The 23,923-nt window shown below is 38.8% G+C and overlaps 1 protein-coding gene across 8 annotated transcripts in view; it reads right to left on the bottom strand.

Moving 5' to 3' along the window:
* Positions 1 to 23,923, bottom strand: part of TENM3 (teneurin transmembrane protein 3) — a 659,662-nt gene that overhangs the window by 88,168 nt on the left and 547,571 nt on the right. For all 8 annotated transcript variants that reach the window (NM_001193929.2, XM_078001693.1, XM_078001694.1 and 5 more), the window contains 1 exon segment: positions 20,881 to 21,066. In NM_001193929.2, the coding sequence (NP_001180858.2) occupies positions 20,881 to 21,066 (186 nt within the window).

The raw sequence follows: 23,923 nt of genomic DNA, 5'->3' as shown, positions 1-23,923 counted from the left end.
AGACCCACGTGGGACACACGGCATGAGTAGTACCATATTTCCTGTGAGATGGCAAGTCTTAATCTTTTTTGGGTCTCAGATCTTTGAGTAAACTGGTGAAAGTTTTGGGTTCTCTTCCCAGAAAAATTCACATATGCTCACAAACACAAAATGCCGCCTTTGATTTCAGCTCTTCCATGAGCCCTGGCTCTGTAATGTACAGATTATGAACACCTGGCTGATGTATTAATGATTCCTAAATTTCTAGCTCTGGCCCAGCTCTCTCTCTCCTAGCTCTGACCAGGTTCAGAATGATCCAGGGTGACACACATGAAGCACTTTGCCGCTAGCCTTGCTCACTGTAGGTAATAGGTAATTACACTGTAGGCAAAGGAGGTAATAATAAAGGCTTCCTTTGTGCCAAATACTGTTCTAAGTGCTTATATTATTCTCTCATTTCCTCTTCACCACAACCCTGTGATGTAGTAACAGTTGAGACAGTAAATATAGATGAGGAGACAGAGCAGAGGAATGATTATCTTGGGCAAGGTAACGCCTTGGTAACCTAGGCTGACTGGTTCCAGAGCTCGCTCTAAACCACTCTGCCACAATGCCGTCTCTTGGAGATTTAGAATAAAAGGAAGAATAAAAGTTTTTGGTTTTTTTTTCCCCCGTAGAAAAAAATTGATGAAAGGAGCTCAGAGCCAGACACTTCGTTCTCCAAAGCCACAAGGCAGTTCCACCTTCTTTTGTCTTCTACATGGATTCTGTAGGAAAGCACAAGGTAGATCTATAGATGACTTTAAATGCCAAGGCTAATTCTTGGCCTTAATTGTCTTTCAAAACACATTCGGATACACAGCCATCCCTGGAACATAACAAATGAAGCAACCATTCAGGTTTCAAGCCTATGACCCGCGGGTCCTTGGTCTGCTTGCTGCTATAGGTAGGCAAAGACTCGTGGAAGTTTTGAATGTGAAAGAAAAATGTGGCGCACCGAAAATATTTATATTATATATTTAGTCCATAAATTTTCAGTATCGATAAAGCAAATGACTTCTGCTGTATTCTTTTCACACATCCTCCCTCTAGGTGCCTCCTTTTAAGAATTCCCCTTTGTATTTCGGGAAAGAAGGGTGGAGGAGGACACAAGATAATTTGCTCTTTTCTGCACCCCTCAGTGATGGACCTGGACTCTCAGGCCTCTGAGGATGGGCCTTGCTCACATATAGTATTGTTGTAGGTTTCATTCCTCCCATATAGATCAGGAAGGAATGGCATCTTTTTGGAATTCTATCTTCAGGCCGTTGCCTCATCTGCTTATCTATCAACATTCTGGGCACCCCTCCATCTCTTCTGTTACCTTATTCTTCCTTTTTCCTCCCCCTTCCCCAACACCTCTCTTGGATAAAGTCTAAGAGTATGCACATCAGAGTACCTGTAACAGCAAAACAACAATCAAGAACTAGCTGTGATGAATTCACTTCTACTAACAGATGCCATGAAAATACAAGACTTTAATGAACTTTCTAGGCATAGGTGACTTAATGTGTAAATTGTCCTCATTAGAAATGTAAATTCTAGGCCATGTAAATCACTGCATTCCCACTGCCTGGCTCACAGCAGGCTCTTTGTGTTTTTGGATACAGGGTCACCCAGGCTGGAATGCACTGGCACAATCACAGCTTGGCTCACTGTAGCCTCACCTTCCCGGGCTTGCGTGATCCCCCCACCTCAGCCTCCCAAGTAGCTGAGACTACAGGTGCACCCCAACCACACCCGGCTAATTTTTCTATTTTTTGTAGAGATGGGGTTTCACCATGTTGCTGAGGCTGGTCTTGAACTCATGACCTAAAGTGATCTGACTGCCTCGGCCTCCCAACCTGCTAGGATTACAGGCATGAGTCACTGTGCCTGGTCAAAGCAGTGTCTTAACATCTGTTATATAAAATGATCAAATGTACTTTTGGTGGCCTTAGTATATCCTCTATGTGCTTACAGCTTTTGAAGAAATTCTATAAGTAATATAGAGACCATCTTTTGAGAAAGAAGCAAAAGTGGGCAAAACCTCATTTATACCATCCTCCCCCTCTCCTTCACCCATCTGTTCCTCTCCCCTCCCATGTATTCTAACTATGGACAGTAGTATTCACAATAACTACCATTTATTATGTGCTGAAAATTGCTAAGCATTTAATGTGAATTAACACGTTTAATTTTCACCACCCTGTGGGGTAACAGGTACATTATTATCTTCCCCTATTTCACAAATGAGGCAACTGAGACACAAGAAATTAGATAACTTTCCTAAGATCAAAATGCTAGCAGTGGCAAAGAGAAAGTTCCAACCAGGTAGTCTGACACCAAAATCCATATTCTAAATAAATGTTATAGTTACAACTCAGAAGAACCAGAACTGTGTACCTGTGTAAGGTGGACTGGAAGCATCATCTGTTTATAGATTGGTCAAGGAATTTACTGGAATAAAAAAATCAGACTAAACAACGTGGAAATCGTTAGTTCCAACACTGACAGTTAAAGGAAATGAGATAAAAACCCGAATGAATTTAAAATCCTTATATGATTACACAGCTTCATAAATGAGAGTACCTTATATAAACTAAAGAAAGCTTTAATGCTGTCATCTGTTCTAAAAAATCCAAAGTTTGGAAAACCAGTGGGTAAGAGAGTAGAACTAGGGATAAACCCAGGAAAAATAAAAACAAGTAAGTTTGAAAAAAACAGAAACCAAAAAGCCCCAAAGAACAGAAGCAGTTGAGTGGATGTACAAATGTTGGACGAGAAATATCTGCTGAGTACTGGTTCCCAAGAAGGCCGCTCATTTAAACATGAGGTCTAAGGAGTGTATGTGCCTGTCTGGCTGAGACATGGAATAAGATTAATTCCAAGTTTGCCTCCTTTTACCATCAGGCTGACTCTCGTAAACACAGAGAAGTAACAAAGGCAAACCAAGTTGGTTATATAGACATCAGGTAGCTCACAAAGGAAGGTCAAATCTGTTTCACTGTGTATAAGCAGTTGTTGATGTGTATGGCTATGAACTACTTACATTGTTTCTGCTGTCAACAATGGGCCTGGGGGGAGCATATTAAACAGTACCGTATAATATTTTCACCGGGCTACTGGCTTGAATCCTCGGTACAGCGTAGACATCAGATGCGTACATCATAAAATATAGACATTCTTCACTATGACAATTACTGTGAAGTCCTTGGAGTAGAGGGCAGATTTTTAGTTAGCATTGAGCATTTCATAATACTTCCGAACACGGACTTAAAAAATGACTCACATCAGTATCTCATTAAAGTTGTAAGTAGGTATCATTCTTAGATTAGTCAAGTACCAATTCCTGCAGGATGACAGAAAAGCTACAGTCTGCAAATAAGTACGTATTAAATCCACTTATTCCAATCAGCAACTGTTTAAATCAGCATGCAAGCTGCATACCCATTAATTTGATGTTCCTTAATTGGTGTTCATTGCACTGTTTTATTACTGATTACCATATCATAAAGGATTATGACAGTGATATAAGTTTAAACACCATAAAACAATGTCATATTCTTAAGAGTTTACTCAAGACTCCTTAAAATATGTTCTCTTTCGCCACAGAATTATCAGATTATGGGCAAGCTCAAAAAAAATTATTTCCTATTTAGGAAAGTCAATTAATTTGCATTTTACCAACTAGGAAGTGAGGTGGTGTCAGCAAAGAAAAAAGTATTTTTTTGTATGTGTGTTTGTGTGTGTGTGTGTGTGCACACGTGATTTAAAGGGATCTGCTCCCTTACAATTGGTAATACTTTTTCAAAAATTTGCTTCACATAAATTGTTTTTGCAAGTTTGCATATTTTATTCTTTTTATTCTTTTTGCAGTTTGGAAACTTGGTGTAAAAATTATCTGAATAAATACACTGCCTCTTACATGCACCTACCCAAGCAGAATACCATACTTCAATTTGGAACAGTATTTATACCAAGGCATTCCAAACGAGTGAAATAATATTGTTTCCTGATTTAAGTCAGCCCAGAAAAATCCAGATTCTATGGAAAAGGTACTTTGAGATACATCACATTTTATAAAGTCAGCACTGCTGAAAGAGTGCCTTTATAAGCTGCAGAGCTTTGTAGAGATGACTGGTAGAACAGAATTTGGTATTTTCCTTCAATTTAGGATTTCATGCCTGACTATGGACTACATACACATAATGGAAGTAACAGTGGAACACTCAAGGTCCAGACGGCTGGCTCACTGATGCTGGGATGTGCACAGCCTATGCAAAGAGATGCCTTGTGTGCTGTGTGACGGATGAGTTTTGTGGTAGCCTTTGCATGTGGGATGATTTCATTCACTGAACCACAAACATACACGTGTTAGTAACGCATCTCCTTTATTTTTTATTCTTTGTGTGAGTTTATTGAATGACACAAGCAAAAAACACATTTTAGGATTTCCTAGATTAAAAAAATCAGGTATATTTTAGTATTCTGATTTGGTAATGAAACTAGTCAGAGACAGCTCTTAACATTAATTAAAAAAACTATAATACAACTATACTAGGTGAATATTTGGCTATTTAAGGTTTTGGAAAAATGAAGTTGGTTATAACAATGATTAGAGTGGTGTCTGGATAGTGTTAACAAATCCAATCGCAGGAAGCCATAACAATGATCTACAGATTTGGGCAATATCAATGGGTATAATTTTTGGCTTACAATTGCCACTTTTGTCTATTCACAAGATTTAATATTTAAGAAAAATTTATAGACTAAAACTTTAAAGTATGAAAAATATAATGGGTCTTTCTCATGTCAGTTTTCTTGACCATATCTGGAAAATAATAAACAAGACTGAACAATCCTTTTAACTTACCTAGGATACATTATAATTTATTTTATGAAAATAGTAAACAAATTGCTGTTCTCAAAGGTGATTTATACAGAAAGTAATTTTTCTTTATTTGTAGGTGAGAGTATGCAAGGATGTTTACCACTTGTATACACTTTTCTAAGTCTTTTCTCATGAGCTGATGCTGGTGACACAAATAATCTACCCACTTTCTGTAAGTGTTTTCTATTGGCCAATGTCTACACAGATTCCAGCCTACTAATTTCCAATGACAGAAAAATGGGACATTAGGCCGGGTGCGGTGGTCAAGCCTGTAATCCCAGTACTTTGGGAGGCCGAGATGGGTGGATCATGAGGTCAGGAGATTGAGATCATCCTGGCTAACACGGTGAAACCCCGTCTCTACTAAAAAATACAAAAAAAAACTAGCCGGGCATGGTGGTGGGCGCCTGTAGTCCCAGCTACTCAGGAGGCTGAGGCAGGAGAATGGCGTCAACCCGGGAGGCGGAGCTTGCAGTGAGCTGAGATCCGGCCACTGCACTCCAGCCTGGGCGACAGAACAAGACTTCGTCTCAAAAAACAAAAAAAAGGGACATTAATTTGAATTTTGAAAGGAGGTGGGCAGAGTGTTCAATAGCTCATAATGTTCTTAAATTTTCCATAGCATAAACTGATTTTCCTCAAACTATTTTTTACTGTTTTAATTGTTGTTTTTTATTTTGGCAAACTATCAGCTTTCATTTAAAATTTCCTGGATAAAAAAAAGTGGTACTTTATTAAGACATCACTGGCATTATTGTTTTTGCAACTGTTTCTATGACAATTCAATCTTTTGTGACAGGGACATAGATATTATTTTCATTACATAAAAATTAATTTTCATCTATTCCACTATACACATACACACAAGAACAATTAAAAAATAATTCAGGAGGCAGGACAGTCTATCTAGGGCTTAAGAGCGTAGGCTTGGGCCGGGCGCGGTGGCTCACGGCTGTAATCCCAGCACTTTGGGAGGTTGAGGCGGGCGGATCATGAGGTCAGGAGATTGAGACTATCCTGGCTAACACGGTGAAACCCCATCTCTACTAAAAATACAAAAAATTAGCCAGGTGTGGTGGTGGGCACCTGTAGTCCCAGCTACTCGGGAGGCTGAGGCAGGAGAAGGGCGTGAACCTGGGAGGCGGAGCTTGCAGTGAGCTGAGATCCCACCACTGCACTCCAGCCTGGGCGACAGAGCGAGACTCCGTCTCAAGAAAAAAAAAAAAAAAAAAGAGTGTGGGCTTGGAAATTGCTCACATGGGTCTGGAGTCTGATTTTGTTGCTTACTAGCTGTGCATCCACAGAAAAGTTACATAACCTTTTGGAGCCTCAGTTAAATCTTCAATGGCGATTTTACTAGTTTCTAGCTGAGAATTAAATAACATAATTAATGTAGAACAGTTTGCATTGTGCCTTAGCAAATAGTAAATGCTCAATAAATATTAAATATTATCGATTCATCTTATTAATAGGGATAGTTTAAAAAGGACAAACTCATGAGGCAACTGGTATTTTTTTAAGCGACTATGAAGAAGAAAAAGTCTGACTTTGAGGAAAGAAATGTGCGATTGGCAATGATTTGGTTTCATAAGCCCCAGGGTCCATTCTGCCCCATAGCAGCAGGATAAGCCCCTTTACTCTGCCTCCCTAAGCTATCCTCCTTTTGCTGAGAACTTTCTTTTTATGAACTGGCTTGTTCCCAGAGTAGGGACAACTCCATTTCACAGTCAGGAAGCTTTCTTCTTCCTTGTCTCTCATAAACCGTCTGCTGGTTAGATGCACAATTCCTGGTCAACATGGAGTTCAGCTTTTTGGAATAAAGAACACATCACAATTTGCCCTTATATATTTTCTGCTCCCTCACTAGTAATTTTTATTTGAGCAAGATAAATTAATGTTTTCTTGAAAAGTGTAGGTACTCACACAAATATTCATATACTCCACTCACAAATTCAGAAATACAAGCCATGGATTTACAATAACTATTTGGAAACTAAAATATCATATTTTACATGCATATCCCTATCCTTACATTGTGAATTTGCTACAGATTTTTCATTATGAAATACACTGAGCAGACAGGATATATATTGCTAACTTTTCATAGCAGAATGGTATAAGTTTATGTGTCACCATTCTTAAATACAGGAGGAAGCCCACCCTTGGCGGAGACAATCCCTTCCAGTAGCTGTGGGTGGCACACAAACCTGTAGTCGTAATTGCACATCTAGACTTTTACTATGTGGTTTGTTCCTACAGTGGTCACAATTCAGAGGACAACGCTTTTAGGGGCAGGAAAGAGTCAGAGTAAGTGAAATAACCACAGTTTCCTCTCTGCATTTTATGGCAGCTCTATGGTGATTTTTTCCTTATCTATACCAATGTACTGCAGTGGATTACTCACATACATAACAATCACTACTGGGGACTCATCTTAAAAGTCAAGAGTCGGGCCAGGTGCACTGGCTCAGGCCTGTAATCCCAGCACACTGGGAGGCTGAGGTGGGCGGATCATGAGGTCAGGAGCTAGAGACCATCCCGGCTAACATGGCGAAACCCCATCTCAACTAAAAATACAAAAATATTAGCCAGGTCTGGTGGTGGGCACCTGTAGTCCCAGCTACTCGGGAGGCTAAGGCAGGAGAATTGCTTGAACCCAGAGGCAGAGGTTGCAGTGAGCCGAGATCGTGCCACTGAACTCCAGCCTGGGCGACAGAGCAAGACTGTCTCAAAAAAAAAAAAAAAAAAAAAAAAAAAAAGTCAAGAGTTGGACTGTAGGTGAAAAGTATTATTTAACACCTTATTGTTCAGATGGGGACTAATGAATGAATACCTTATGTCATTAATTCACAATTAGATTGCTTATGTGTAGCCACATGCTTTCTATGGACACATATGTAAATATTAATTTTGGACAGAATGGTAATCATTCAGCACCATAACAATGAAGCAGCTGTAACCTGTCTGGTGGGCTAAGCGATGGAGCTGTGGGCGAGCTCCACAGGCAGATGGCTTTACCCACCCATGCTTAAAGTTAAAGACTTTTCTAAAAAGAGGTGTTGACAAATCAGAACAACTAGGCATAGTTTTGATGCAAATTGACCAATTTGCAATGTAGATTACCCTAAAAACTAATTTAGTATATAAGAAAAATTAAGCTCTGTTGTTAAAGGAAGACATTATATCACATTTAGATATAGTAGATTCCCCACCAACATAATTATTTACTAATTTCATTCAACCAACAGAGTTTAATGGAAAAGCAGCTGGCAAAGTATTCACATTTATGGACCTCCTCTGACTGCTCCTTAATTTATCCAAGGCACATGCCTGTTAAATCCCAGAAATGATAGTCATATTTCAGACAGCTGGTTTCCAGCTTCATTAAAGGGGCACTCAAAAAAGAGAGGGTCACTGAACTTATCATGAGGAGCAACAGACAAAAATTGGCTCCAGTCACACCCTCATCTGCAAATACGTTACATATGAAGGCTGCAGGAAGGCCGTGCCTCTGTACGGACAGACACCATAACCAAACTTGCACTTCAAAATAGGGAGGTGGAAGAGGAACTGTTTTAAGATGAAAAGAGGCTATTTTCAACTTGTCATATTCAAGAAATGGCAAAGATAAATTCAGCCATTGAAAGGATACCAACATACCATGTGCGAAGGGATAATCATACTTCTTAAAATTGTGGGCTTAATTTCTCTACCCTTACATTAAATTCAATGAAAAGTCCCCAACATTTCATTTACTCCATGAGGTAATAAGGATCTCAGCATATAAGGAAAATTACTTCAAATCCTCATAAACACCTCACTAGCTGCCTTTCACTGTCCAGTTACCTGGCTTACTTTCGGGAAGAATGTGGCATCCTTATAGTCTGGAACTTGAGATAATCTTTCTCTTCCTTGCTGATATCGTGAAATACCTGACAACATATTATTTTGCACCTGGTTTCACTCTCAAATGCCTTGGATCTAAACTTTTCAATAAAAGGCTTCTGATGAACCTGGTAAGCAGAAGAAGGAGTATTTTCCATCTTTATTTCTGGTTAAATTGTATATCCAGTCAATTGAGCTTTAAAACCTCCAATATACTAGGTTTTGGTGGTAATTACGATTGTAGATGGTTTTTAAGAGATACAAATTAATGAAGTGTTCCAAATGGAAAAAAGATACTCTAGTATATTAGTAAAGGAACAAAATGTCAAGTTTCTAATGAAACAGTATAGTACAAATTTGACATATAACTTACTTGGCTTTTATTCAGATACCATGTCTCTCAATAAACTTTTTAAAAAACAACTATATTGGTTTAAGATGGGACATGTGGTTTCAGAAAGAAAAATGGAAACCACAGGCATGAATACATGAATATATTCGTATTTTAAGTTTCTGGCCTGGCCTATAACTGTAATTAAAATTAATGGATTCAAAAATTTCCTTGAGATAACAATTATAATTTATAAGTTGTTTCCCTAAGACACAGAGCCACTACACAGTACACTATTTTGAGACTTAAAAGAACTAGTTAGCAAACCGTAAGTTCACGGTGGGAAACAAACGCAAGGTACAGGGAAAGGAAGGAATCGGGTGTGCCAAGCCTAAAGAAATCAGGCAGATTTCAATGACATCTAACTCATCAAAAAACAATACAAATCCTCACAGTTTCTTACGTATTGCTCCGAGTCGAGAAAAATCACAACGGGTTTAACTCTCCATTCTTTCTGGAGCAGCTGCTTCTAATGCCAGTGGGCCTGCCTTCCAGTGGGCCCTGCAGGAAAAAGCTTCATTTGTCAGGAGCTATTGGGACTCAAGCTAGACCACAGGAGGCAGACTGGAAAGAAATTCCTGCACAAGCAAACACCACAGTATAGAATTCATTTATCATATGACCCTAAACAAGCATGTGAAGCGTATTTCTTTGAAAGAACTCTAAATTCTCATCCTCATAGGCTACGTGTAAATTACTTCAGTGGGAAATGTATGTTAAATCCAGATGTATTCACCCACAAAGCAGTTATTTCCATTCAGAATTGAGTCTCAGAAGGCCTAAAAAATGCTCCTTTTCTAAAGTATGGGAAAAAAAAAACATCTAACGTTTCCCAAAACAACACACCTGTCCTAGAAATTTACCTCTCAGTAGCACTGGCACTGCCATCTGATATGAAACCACGCAGCGTTAGCTGATAACTATGCTGTTGTCTCTCTTTTGTGTGAGGATAAATTATGGCATGAAGGATAGGGTGGAGGAAAAGGGAACTCAAGGCCTGATGTCAGTAGTGACAGCTGTTTATCCCTACACTTGCTCCCACTCTTAAGGACAGAAACCGAGGCCTTGGGAAATTATTTAGTGGAAAATAAATCACCAGCACAATTGGAGATTACGTATCCACATGGCCCTCGGGACTACGACTTTTCCTGACAGTTACACAGCAAGTCAGGTGTAGAAGTCAGTGCGGAGTCTCATCCACTTCTTTGAGGATGTAATCAGTAATCTGAGTTGTAGATGTAATTCTAACCGGACTTTTGGAGACATCGTATGACTCGCCCAGGAAGGTGAAGGAGATAAGGAAGGAGGGACGCTACAAGGTTAAATTTGTAACACACTTCACAAGAAGTTGGTAGAAGAGTCCAAATTAGTAACACCTTTGAGGCTCTATAGTATACAGACTGTAACAGTGGAAATTGAATTATTTGATAAAACCTTGGCGTGCAGTATTTAAGGCTAAACTATGATAGAAACACAGAGTCAAACTTACTAAAGTTTCCAATTTAGGTCACTAAATTTGTTTTTGTTGGTTGATGGCTCTCTCACTCAACAGGCTATGGAACACTGAGCGAAAGACAAATTTGGCTCAAAGTGCAGATCTGCCATTGCTCTCAGTGCTGGCTGCAAGGAAGCAGAACCCCAGGCTCCATGTCCTTTTTTTGATGAAATTGGTATATATAAAGAAAAGCAAATATGAAAGAATGATTTGAAGGACAGACAGATTGCAACATCAGAATAAACCTTATCTTTGTAGTAGTTTAAAAAATATTGAAACAGTAGAGAACACTGACAACCCAACAAAACAGGGCCTCCACCTTTTAGAAAGGTCACAGAAACCAGGCATGCATTTGTAGATAAGAGATTAAGTGACCTCTTCTTTTAAAAATTACAAGACTGAGGCCAGGCGCGGTGGCTCACACCTGTAATCCCAGCACTTTGGGAGGCCGAGACGGGCGGATCACGAGGTCAGGAGATCGAGACCATCCTGGCTAACACGGTGAAACCCCATCTCTACTAAAAAATACAAAAAACTAGCCAGGCGAGGTGGCGGGCACCTGTAGTCCCAGCTACTTGGGAGGCTGAGGCAGGAGAATGGCGTGAACCCGGGAGGTGGAGCTTGCAGTGAGCTGAGATCCAGCCACTGCACTCCAGCCTGGGTGACAGAGCGAGACTCCGTCTCAAAAACAAAAAAAAGAAAAAAATTACAAGACTGAGGGGATTACAGAGGCTAAAGGCTATATAAAACTGTTAACTGAAGAAACTAGACTAGAATGAGAAAAACAGTATTGAAAGGCCCCCAAAGGATACTGTTATCTCAATGGAAGAAACAGACACCTAAATCAGCCCGGTTCTCAGAACATGGGCGATACTCCTGAGCTCTGAAGGGGGCTTTCCATGACTCTCTCAGGGATCTCTGTCCCCGCTGTCCATCAAATTTCTTCTTACTGAGAATCACTGGGACTTGCAGAGCAGGAGGGACCTTAAGAAGTTCTCGTTCTGCAAGGTTCACAGGAGGTTTTTCAGCCTGTCAGTTTAAGAGACTTTCCCCTGGATTTCCAGGGCCAATCAAGTCAGTTTAGGAGAATCTCCCCCTCAACTCCATGCCTGCCGCCTCCTTGGTGACCCCACTCTCCACTGTGAATGACAGATCACGAGGCATCTATGTCCAGACTATTCATGTGTCAGGAAGTAGAAGGGATTAGTTCTCCTTGTATCCAGCATGCACTCCTGTTTTTCTGGAGGAATTAGCCAGGCTAATTCCTCTGCCTAGAGACAAGATTTAGCAGGGAGGAATTAGTCACAGTCAGTTTGTTATGAATTTCAGTCCAGAGACTAGCAACAACAACAAGAAGACACATCTATAGGGTGTTTACTGCATGCCAGGCACTGTGCTAAGTGCTCTTCCACATGACCTGGCCCATTTAATACCCTCAGGAACTCTACAAGGTAGTTATTATTTTCATTCCCACTTTATAGATGAGGAAACTGAGGCACAGCGGGCTTAAAGTAATTTCCCAAGATCATACAGACATGAAGTGACAGAGCTGGAACCAGGGGGAAATCCAGGGTTTATGGGTCTGAAATTTACTAATGTGGGAGGCCCTCTTTAAGAAAAAGAATATCAAAATATAAATATGAAATTGGTATAAAAGGATGTAGAATGAGAAAAACCACAACAAAACATTATTTTTCAGTTAATCCCACAAATATCAGAGAAACCATACACATTTTTTTTTTTTTTTTTGAGACGGAGTCTCGCTCTGTCACCAGGCTGGAGTGCAGTGGGGCAATCTCAGTTCACTGCAACCTCTGACTCCCTGGTTCAAGCTATTCTCCTGCCTCAGCCTCCTGAGTAGCTGGGATAACAGGCATGCACCACCATGCCCAGCTAATTTTTGTATTTTTAGTAGAGATGGGGTTTCACCACGTTAGCCAGGATGGTCCTGATCTCCTGACCTCATGATCTACCCGCCTTGGCCTCCCAAAGTGCTGGGATTACAGGCATGAGCAACTGTGTCTGGCCCCATATACATTTTTTTTTATTCAGTGCTTGCCATGCCTCTAAATGAACATTTTTCCTATATTTTTGGGCTATAATTACTCTTTAATTGCCTCTTTATATGACAATGATTTTTGTAATATTTTCTATAGAGAGTATAGAAAGATAATTCAGTCTATATTCTGTGTGATAGTTTACTTTTCATTATTGATAAAACTATCAGTAGTAGTCCAACTGACTTCAAAATTTGTTATTGGTAATGTCATGTAAATTTGTGCCATTATTGTCAAGTTTGGAAAGGCTTTTTTTAATTGTGTAATAAACTGATCTTAAATATGCTGAGTTGATAATACTCATTAACTATTTTGTTGTGATGTCTGCACAGTAGAATATTTTGAGTTTTATGTTAACTTTGCAATGTCAGTATTTCATATCACATAAACAAGACTTTCTGGTGCACTCATGTGATTCAGTGATACTCTGGGATGCGTAACACATATGATTTCACACACCGTTGAACTTAATATTTGCAGTACTGCTACGGAGTTATACCCTACAAATACAGGAATTCAGACAAATACTCAAAGGAGAAATACTCATCTAAAAGGAAAAGCTATGGCATGTTTATAATTATATAAACTCTATTATCAAGTACACGCCTGGTAGGAGAAAACTTCCGCTTTAATTAGGCATTTTAGGTATTTGATGACATGAGGAATTTTCCAGACCAGCTTCTATTTCCATACATTTCAAACCTTATTTCTCCTCCAATACCTACTTGCTTCTAGTGCAAAGCTCCACAAGACAAAGTTGTATCTTCATCTAATTACTCCCTGACCCTGTACTTGCGTGTCACTAGGTGAGTCAGTGGAAGGTAGGAAGATTCCCGGGTGGCTAGCAGTAACAACCAGAGACAGAAGTGATTTCACACCTCATAGGCATATCCCATTAAACCGAAACTGAATGTACCCCCAGATCAAATTCTTCTTATCGGAATTCTCACAACGCCCACAGCCACCCCAATGCCATCCTGCATGAGGAAAAGTGTGGTGAAAAGGAAGTTGGAGTGTGAAGAGTCAGAAGTCAGCTGATTTGCAAGTTTTATATTAACATATGACACCTGAACCCATGGTGTCCCCTTGTGGGATCTTAGGAGGGGCCGGTGCAAATGAAACCCTGACATTCATGCTTCACCAGCTTCACAGTAAACCTGTCTCCGGCAAGGTCAGGGATGCTGGTAGTTTGGTGCAGGGCTGCCTTTCGTCACCACTACCAACCACTGACTGATGTTGAAGCCAAACGCCTCCCAGAACAGCCATTTGTGGGCATGATGTGGTGTCCTATATCCACTGTGAATGGAAATTATCAACAAAATGTGACTTAAAATCTACAAAGACATTTTCGGAATTACACGTTGTTTTATTTTGGATATGATGCTCAATTTGGGAAACACTGCAAAAGTTCCGAAGAATACTGAGTTTTGTAATTTAAGTCAAGCATCTATCAGAGCGGTCACTTTATTTTCAAATTTGTCACCTACTTTTTAACAATTAAAATACTATTCTTTCACCATTATCTGAGATAAGAATTAGAACACCAAGCCTAAGCTTGTCCGTACCAGTGAAAGTTTTGATCTTTCTCTCTTTCCACCCCACATTGTTTCCGAAATACCTCCCCGGCTGTGTGCATTTCATTTGCAGTTTCTAATCTTCAGCCTCCCAAAGCCCAAGAGCAGCCCTGGTGTTTAACAGACGATGCTGAGTACTGCATGTGTAAGTTTTGTCTGAGCAAACAAAGCCCGTCTTTGTGATCATTAATGATCTCGTTTCCCAATGTACTGAGAATTAGAATAAAAACAAATAGCTGGTCTTTTGTAGTTTAAAGGAATTAGGATGTCCCCTAGGCTACATTTCCATTTGAATTGCCTAAAAGTACATGAAAATCAATGTAGCTCAATAAACAACTCTGTGCTTGAGACATTGCTAGAAGAAAAATACATCAATATCCTCCACCTTTCTTTCATCATCACGATTTGAAAAAACAACGCTCGGCTGGGTACGGTGGCTCATGCTTATAATCCCAGCACCTTGGGAGGCTGAGGTGGGTGGATTGCTTGTGTCCTGTAGTGTGAGACCAGCCTGCCTGGGCAACATGAAGAAACCCCTTCTCTACAAAAATACAAAAAATTAGCCAGGTGTGGTGGCACACTCCTGTGGTCCCAGCTATTTGGGAGGCTGAGGTGGGAGAATCACTTGGGCTCGGGAGGCAGAGGCTGCAGTGAGCCATGCCTGTACCACTGTGGTCCAGCCTGGGCAACAGAGTGAGACCCTTCTCAAAAATAAAAAAATAAACGGAAATAAAAAAAAAAATAAAACCAACTCTCAAACCGTTAACCAAAACATAAAAATTTCTTGTTAAACAATATCCATTATGAGACTAGATTATATTTTATAACAGTAAAATGGAAATGTCATTAACTCTTTAAAGTAAATTTCCTGGACAGGAGTTTTGTTCTGTTGTTCTTGTTTTTGAATGTTGGCACCCAAAACATTTTCTGGGTTGTACTTTGTCTCATTTATACTTAATAACAAAATTAAAACTTGAATTTATTGAACATCATTTGCTAAATGCTTTACATTCTAGTATTCCATTTAATTCTAATAATCCCATGAAGTACATAATACTCACATTTCATATAAAACAGGTTAAATGACTTGCCCAAGGTCACTCAGTGGTACGGAAAGAACTCTAACTCCCAAAGCTTTTAAACATTACAGTATTCTGCTTCAAAATCTCATATATGTACTATTACAGCCATTTTACATTTGGGAAAAAACCCAACTGAGGCTGAGAACAGTTAAGATACAAGTTCAAGGACAGGCGTGGTGGCTCACGCCTGTAATCCCAGCACTTTGAGAGGCCGAGGTGGGTGGATCACCTGAGGTCAGGAGTTTGAGACCGGACTGGCCAACATGGTGAAACCCCACCTCTACTAAAAAAATACAAAAATTAGCTGGGTGTGGTGGTGGGTGCCTGTAACCCCAGCTACTTGGGAGGCTGAGGCAGGAGAATCACTTGAACCCAGGAGGCGGAGTTTGCAGTGAGCCGAGACCACGCCATTGCACTCCAGCCTGGGTGACAGAGTGAGATTCCATCTCAAAAAACAAAACAAAACAAAACAAAACAAAACACCAGTTATAGTGAATAAATTGTAAAACTGACTTATAAACATTTTATTTAAAATGTCAAAGCCCATACCTTTTTTATTTATGTTACCCCGAGTTTTGTAAGAAATCGTTCTTAGTATCACAGAAGAGATGTTCAATAATTGCTTATTGGACAAATAAATGAATTAATTAACAAATAAAAAGTAAGCGAGGCATGCAAAGTAGAGCATCCCATAAAACGAACCCCAAGCGATCTGAAAAAGTGAAGATGGTTTCTTGCTATGTTTCAGTGCCACAGGAAAAGCAAAGACAAAAGTTAAATGACATAGAGACAAAAAGAGAACCCCATGTTTAAATCTAGTAGTTTTCCAAATAAAGCAGAAATTCTCAACAGTGAAAAAATCCTAGAACTGCAAGAGACCTCGAGGGGTCCTTCAAATAGGGCTACTACACCAGAGACTTGATCTTTTAGGATAATGGATGGAGAGAAGTTAAAGAAAAAAAAACTCCCATTCTAAAAATACTCCTTAAGCTAACAAAAAGAACTGACAAAACCTCCAGTGTTTCACACCTAAGTAATCACAGTATTAAGCTTTAACAATACTATGATTACTTGGGAGGTTCCCAAATTTCCTGAGTAGCTTGTTCCAGGATTTAAATATGCTTTCTGACTCGAGATTCTTCATTATATCTAACAAACATTTATACAATATAAACCCATGTTCTCCACTTCACTTCTGTCTCCTGGATAAATGGAAAATGCCAATCAGCCTCCAGAAGACAACTTGCCTGTCTACAGAGAGCTGAGCCTTCTTTCCCTTCACAACAACCCTCCCTGGTAGATAATAATCAAATACATTATTCAATCATTTCCCTGCTGTGGTCTCGATCTCATCTACAGCCTCCAATTCTCTGGGATACAAATGAATGACTTCTGGGGTAAATCTCTTCCACAAATACCAAAAAGAATAGTTCTTGTGGAAGTGATAGGTTAGCAGCTGTCAAAATTTGGTATTTAGTATTTATCATTGCCCAGGTTATTTACTTCGTATTACACTTAAAAGTGGCTGATTCTGCCTATAACTATCTGTTCAGCAGAGCCTACCGCTGCATTTGCATTGCATCTGCGGCCAACTAACTGCATCTACAGGTCATTCCCACAGGAGATTTTCCCTCTTTTTCTAAGCAAGAAGAAGCCCAATTTCTCTGACCTACCTCAACTCTCATATTACAGAACTGTTTAAGTTTTCCACAGAGATAGCCAGATAATATTCTTATTATGTCAACTATTATTTAAAAAACATTTCATTACATTTAATATATTTTTAACTTGTCTCTGAATTCTCTAAATTAATTTTTACATCTTTCCTACCTCATGAAAAACAATGGCAGCCCATGAATAGAATCCTTTGAAGCTTATATGGAACGGTCACATATAACAGAGAGTATTTTTGTAGTGGAGCATCTGTATCAGTGCTATTACTATCAAATCATTTTAGCAGTAAGTACTGGTGCTTATTTGATGTGGCGTAATCATGTAACTTCTCTTTCTCTTTATTTATTAAAGGGTCTTATAATCATGAATGCCTTATGGGGAGGAAAGGAGAATATCTATTTTAATCACAATATTGCTAAAAGTAGATTTCTCCTTGTTTCATTTTCCATCTGCATGCATCACTAATCAAAGGGAAACCCAAGAAAGGAGGACTTGGGACGATGAACCTGCGGACGAATATGCCTAATTTGCTGAACACATGATTCATAATGAGAGGAAAATATGAATACTCTAACAAAAATATCAGAATGGAATCCTTTCAGGTAGATAGGGCGTTCAGTGAACACTTCAAATTCATAACCTGTTTTACTCTCAAAATGGCTATGGTTTTATGAAAGCATGGACAGAGTTTATGAAGACAGTAAGATGACTAATGAAGAATGTCCTTTGCTTTCTAGTGGGAACTTTTGTTTGCTTCTGTTTACTTTCTCCTCCATTTCTCTTTCAATTAACCTCCCTGTTTGGTATTCAATGAGATGGCACATAATATGGAGAAAGAAAACAATCTTGCTGATTTATGAGCATTCTTTCATCAAGTGGCAGCTTCTTTCAGCCAGATGCATAAGAGTTGAAATGGAGAGGAAATGCAACAACAGTAACCATCCCAAGTGAGAAAACACACCAGAGTTTCCTGGGTGTTCAATCCGTGGCTCACAAATGGTCCCTTAGGGCCACTTAGGGCCCTAACCCCCTAACCAGGAAACTATGGTGGGCATATACACAGGTAGTAAGGAAACAGGGGAAAGGCAATTGGATCTTTGTAGGCCAACATTGGAAAAAACTCATCTTATTAGTATAAAAGAGCAGAAAATGCTTTAAAGGCACTCTGCATCTTTTAAAAGGTTCACATCTAGGATTTATTTTTAAATGAAGCAGGTCCCTTATTTCCCACACTGCTACTCATATGGAGTATAAAGCAACAGAATATATGAAAATAATAGAAAATGGAATTGTTAAGAACTATTGCAGGGTTTATTAAATTGTAATACAAAGACCCACTGCTAACAAAAATCCTGTTTGTTCCTAAATAACTAGGAATTTGTTCAAAAACAGCTCATCTACGGGAAACTATTATCCCTGTAATAATACCAAGGCCACTGAGAACAACATTAAAATGATCTGGTGAATAACTATTGGTTGGTAAGTTAAATCTGCCAATGGATAACTTTTTGGTACACTTCCTGGTTTTCAAAGCTGTACACACGTGTTTGCTGTACTTCCTAAGATACATACAGTCAGATCATCACTTTTCTCCCTCAGCTAGACTCAATTCACTTCTTCTGATTGGGTATCGGGTGGTGGGGTCATAAAGAATGAGGGGATATGATCAGAGGTATAGTTTTCCCGCCCTGCCTCTGGTATATAGGCATTCTGGCACCTGGGACATGGAGCTGTTTGGTTATAGAGGTATTGCATTGTCCCTTGTATGGCCACAAAAGGATACACAAATCCTGCTCATCAATTTTTTTCTGCCTTAATGTAGTTCACATGAACAGTCTCTGCCACTGCCCCAGAAGGCCTCTCTTTGGGAGGGGAAGGCCACATCAGTGGGTACGAGCCCTGTGCAAGCGCTAGGACTGTGGGTACCTGTTGTTGATTTCAGCAGAAACTATACATGTTTCCCCCGCTGCAGGCAGGAAGCTCCAATTCAACCAGTGAAGCTCCAAGGATGCTGTGCAATTAAGAGCTAACAGCGGGTCTGATTCGCAGGATTTTGGCGGGCTGTCCCTTGGCTGGTATCTGGAAATGTGGATGTCCCCTACACTGATAAGGTTACTTTGTCCACACCCGCTCTTCTTAGGAGAGTTAGGATTTTGGTGGTTGTGGCAGACAGAGGATACCTCCTAGAACAGCCCCAATAAAAACCTTAGACTCTAAGTCAGGGAAGTCCAATCTTTAGGCTTCCCCGGGCCACCATGGAAGAATAAAAATCGTCTTGGACCACACATAACATACATTAACACTAACAATAGCTGATGAGCTAAAAAATTGCCAAAAAAATCTCTGTTTTAGGAAGGTTTATGAATTTGTGTTGGGCCTCATTCAAAGCTGTCCTGGGCTGCATATGGCCCACAGGCCACGGGCTGGAAAAGCTTGCTCTAAGTCTCGAACAGGCTTCCTTGGGCAGAAATACTGCACACATGTTGATTTATTTCGCTGCTGGGAAAAGGAGTGTTCTACATGTGACCTCTCCCAGTGGGAGAGAAGGAAGGTGGGAAGGCTGTGCATGGATTTCTGCAGACTCTGCGGGATATGTCTTTTTTTCTTGCTGGTTGTGACACATTACAGCCATGATACAACTACCTCTGGGTCCTGAGTTCTTCTTGAAGATCACCAGCGTGGGGGTGCGGTGAGACCCTTGAAACAGATGTCAAGGATGGCATTAAGACTAGAAAAAACCTTCCATGAAGTTTATAACGACACACTTGTGACAATTTATAAGACATATGTGATTTCAATTTTCCCATGACAAAGTTTCTGGCTACCCAAAAAAGCAAAAAAGAGAAGTACCTAATACTTACACATACATCAGAAGAAGAAATCTTTAAAAGATACTGACACTCCCCACAACAGATTTATCAACTTTCACCCTAGGAATGTAAAACAATGTGGAGAAATACTATACCACCAATTCTGAAATTTTCGTAGGACTGTGCCATTTATAACTAATATTGTGTACTTTCACTGAAGTGATGTAGAAATTTATTACATACTTTTGTTGTAGTTTTAAAATTAGACATTTTAATTTTAGTGACAAATGGTAAAAGCAATGACACTGAGGATCTTGAAAATATGATATATATATTTTGGATACTTTTGTATCTACGCTAAATATTGTTTATGTACTAGCGTTTTTATCTGAAACATCTATCTGATGGTTTTCTTTAACCTATAGATGTTCACAAATGTCATCATATATGAAAAACTGTTAACCATATAGGTTTGTTTAAAAGCAGCGAGATTTGTGCATTTTACTCAACTTTATTTCTCATGATACCACAAAATAAAGTCATAAAAAGTCAAACCTCTTTTGTAGAGACTCAAGATATGGGCAAGTCTAAGCTGTGTGATTCTGGAAACTACAGCAGCCAACAAGGCCATATATTTGAAAAAAATTTAAAGTATTTTTTTCTAAAGTGGAGAATCTGCTATTAAGAAATGCAATGGCAATATGGAACATCAAGAAGTAATATTTGATAAAACTTCACTTATAAACAAATCATTAAGTCTGTTTTATGTGAGTCCATTTACGTGGCCATCCCCAAAACCAAGGAATAAAAGTTTAAACCTCATACGTGTGACAGCTGTTCTAAAAAGAACTGAATTGCCATCATAAAATGACAACCATATTTAAAAAATAACTTCGTGTTAAGAAAGACAAGTTAAAAATAATGCAAAGAACAGGCCTTTTCCAAGTTGAAAACAGCTGACCATGGGGGCTCTTCTCTGGGAGGAGGGGGACAGATAGACACAGACGTGCAGTGAGCCTACCAATAGTGCAGTGCTCTCCATTCCAGCCCTGGCTGCATTCGCACTTGCCATCCTTGCAGGTTCCATGCTCGGCACAGCGGGGATGGCAGGCTCTCTGATTACATGCTGGGCCCGTCCAGCCTTCTTCACAGCGACACGTCCCCCCCATGCAAACGCCGTGTGAGCCACAGTCCACAGAACATATTTCTGCGTGGGAGGAAGAGGAAGCAAAACAGGAGAGAAGGGTAGCGGGAGGGAGAAGGGGAATTAATAAGCAGCGCTCCATCTTCCACTCACATTTGTTCAAGTGAAACACAAAATCATCAAAAAGAAATCAGAAGTATTTGTATGTTAAGTAAATTTCAGCACCGACTACTAGGAAATTATCAATGGTGGAACTCTACATCTTTATTCATCATTTAATTTTACATGCTGCTCTAATCATGCATAAAATACACATGACAATTGCTAGAAATAATTTCTTTATATATATAATACTTTAGATAGAAAACATTACATATATAGAGAGTAGTCATGTTTATATACATCTATCACCAAGAAAACAGGTCCCCATATCCCCACCCCCAAATTAATGAAATATTTCAGCATCTCAGGTATCTAACAGGCTTGGGTTTCATACATATGGCAAGAATTTGAAAAGGGGTTATTTCTAATGCCACATTTAAATGTTTTAAATATTCAGAAACTTTCACGAAGAGGAATCTACTTTGGTAAGCAAATTAGCTTGCTTCTGACACAGACATGCATGTAAAAGGAAACTGTTTCTCCTAGTCAGTAAATTTGTACTGTTGACAGATACAAATTTCTTAGTCCACAGTACAAAACCAGTTTAATAATACATATAATTGACTCTCCTTTGAAAAACAAAGTTTTTCAATTCCTAGAATTACTGAAAAGAGCACAAGTTACCAAATGACTTCAAATGTTATACCAGGTTAGCTCTTTAAAAAGAATTCAGATGTGTAAGAAAAATTTTTTAAGCTTTCTTAACAGCTTTCTTTAACTAGTTCCAATTGAGAGACAGGGAGAGGGAAAGGTAAAAGAAACTTTGAAGGTTATTTCATTTTACTCTTTACATATACGGTTAAAGTTAGCTATAGTTTTTTGGGGTAATACCCCTGAAATTCTAAGACTGTTGATTAGTTTTCGTTTTCTTGCAAAAATAAAGCACTGAACAATAAAAACCTAAAATCATTTCTAACAAACAGAAAATGTGCTAAACCTTTATTTGATTAAAAAATAGTAGCTGTTTATGCAGTCACATGTTCTGTTTTTCCTATTCATTCCCCAAATAACATTTCTCAGACACGTGATTCTCTATCTTACAGGCTAACTTTAAACACCTTATCAAGGCACTATGAGAGTTGTAATATTTTTTATAAACAACACCCAGGACTATTAACTGGAAGAGGGTAGCACACAGGTTTTTTCAGGCAATATTTTCTATCTCCTTTGAATTAAATTTTTGATTAAGAGAACCAAGATAGTTTGATTAACTTCAGAGCAACATAATATCAACCCAGCTCTAGAAGCGAGAGGTTTCTTTCTGAGGTACCCTTTTTATTCAATCTAATCAATTTTTCATTAGGGTGATGGTGTTTATCAGCATTTAGCACACTAGCTTTGAGCAAGGCGCGTCAATCTTTGTAATGAACTTATTAATTAGAGTTAATTTAATTGAAGTGGAATTGAAGGGCTAATTAATGAACAAACTGCTGATGAAGATAGAGGAAAGCCCTGTTGCTTTCAAACCTATAAACTTTCAGATGGAAATAATTCATTTATTCTCTTTTAGCAGCTTAACCAAATGTTTCTTCCGGTGTAAAGTCTACTCTCTTATTGAATTTAGATATGTGAAGGTCATTTCCACAACAACAGAAGAGGTAGTGAGTAAAGTGTTTTTCTCTAGCATTCACTTAGAAATTCAGAATTATACTGCTTGTAAACTTTAAGCCACAAATGTAAAATAACAGTGCTTTTATAAGCTTTAAACGAGAACTGTGCAATAATCAGATAAATTTGAGGCACACAAGACCAGATATTTTCACAGCATGATTGGAAGCATATTTGAGATCTTTACTATTAATTCTAAGTGGGTTTTCTGTCTTTCTGCAGCTAATAGCAAAGTTTCATAAAGATTTTTTTCTATACTTATTATAATTACTTTCTTCAAAAATGGAGTATTGTATTCATTATGCTACTCTATTTATCGAGAGTTGAATAGATGTGAAATTTCTTTTTTGCATTGAGGATATCAAGATGAATAGGATAAAGATCTCTGTTCTCTAAGACTAAACAGTCATTTAGTACACAGGTAAAATTAGATTTTCAACTACCAAAATAATTACAGCAGCATGAAAAAAAATTCAGTCTAAATACGTAAAATAATGATATGTGATTTTTGGCAGCCAATTTAATCTTTTAATTAACATTTATATGTATATTTTCCAATTCATAGCAGTATCATTTTATGAAGAGGGCTGAATTAACTTTTAAGTTATTTAGTATCAGTTACAAACTACCCTTTATAAAATAATTCAGGTAATACACTATAATAACTTTATATGAAAAAAGGGGCTATTGTGCTTGTTCCTTTCCGACTCGGATAATTGTAGGAAGCAAATCTGAATGACAGTATTTCAAGCAAGTATTATTCTACAGCTAGTCTTAATATGCCGTTTTACTGATGGAGGAATAAGAGACCTGAACCAAGTAGCTTCACTATAGAAGTAATTATCTCTATAACATTTAATTGGATATATTTTGTGGAAAGGGTTTTTTTTTTTTTTCTCTTTTTTTTTTTTAAATTTATTTATTATTATTATACTTTAAGTTGTAGGGTACATGTGCATAACGTGCAGGTTTGTTACATATGTATACTTGTGCCATGTTGCTGTGCTGCACCCATCACCTCGTCATTTACAACAGGTATAAATCTCAATGCAATCCCTCCCCACTCCCCCCTCCCCATGATAGGCCCCGGTGTGTGATGTTCCCCTTCCTGAGTCCAAGTGATCTCATTGTTCAGTTCCCACCTACGAGT

Source organism: Macaca mulatta, chromosome 5, assembly GCF_049350105.2.
Source record: "Macaca mulatta isolate MMU2019108-1 chromosome 5, T2T-MMU8v2.0, whole genome shotgun sequence".
NCBI lineage: Eukaryota > Metazoa > Chordata > Mammalia > Primates > Cercopithecidae > Macaca > Macaca mulatta.
Note: the sequence above shows the minus strand (reverse complement) of the source record. Positions and strands in the feature narration are given on the sequence as shown.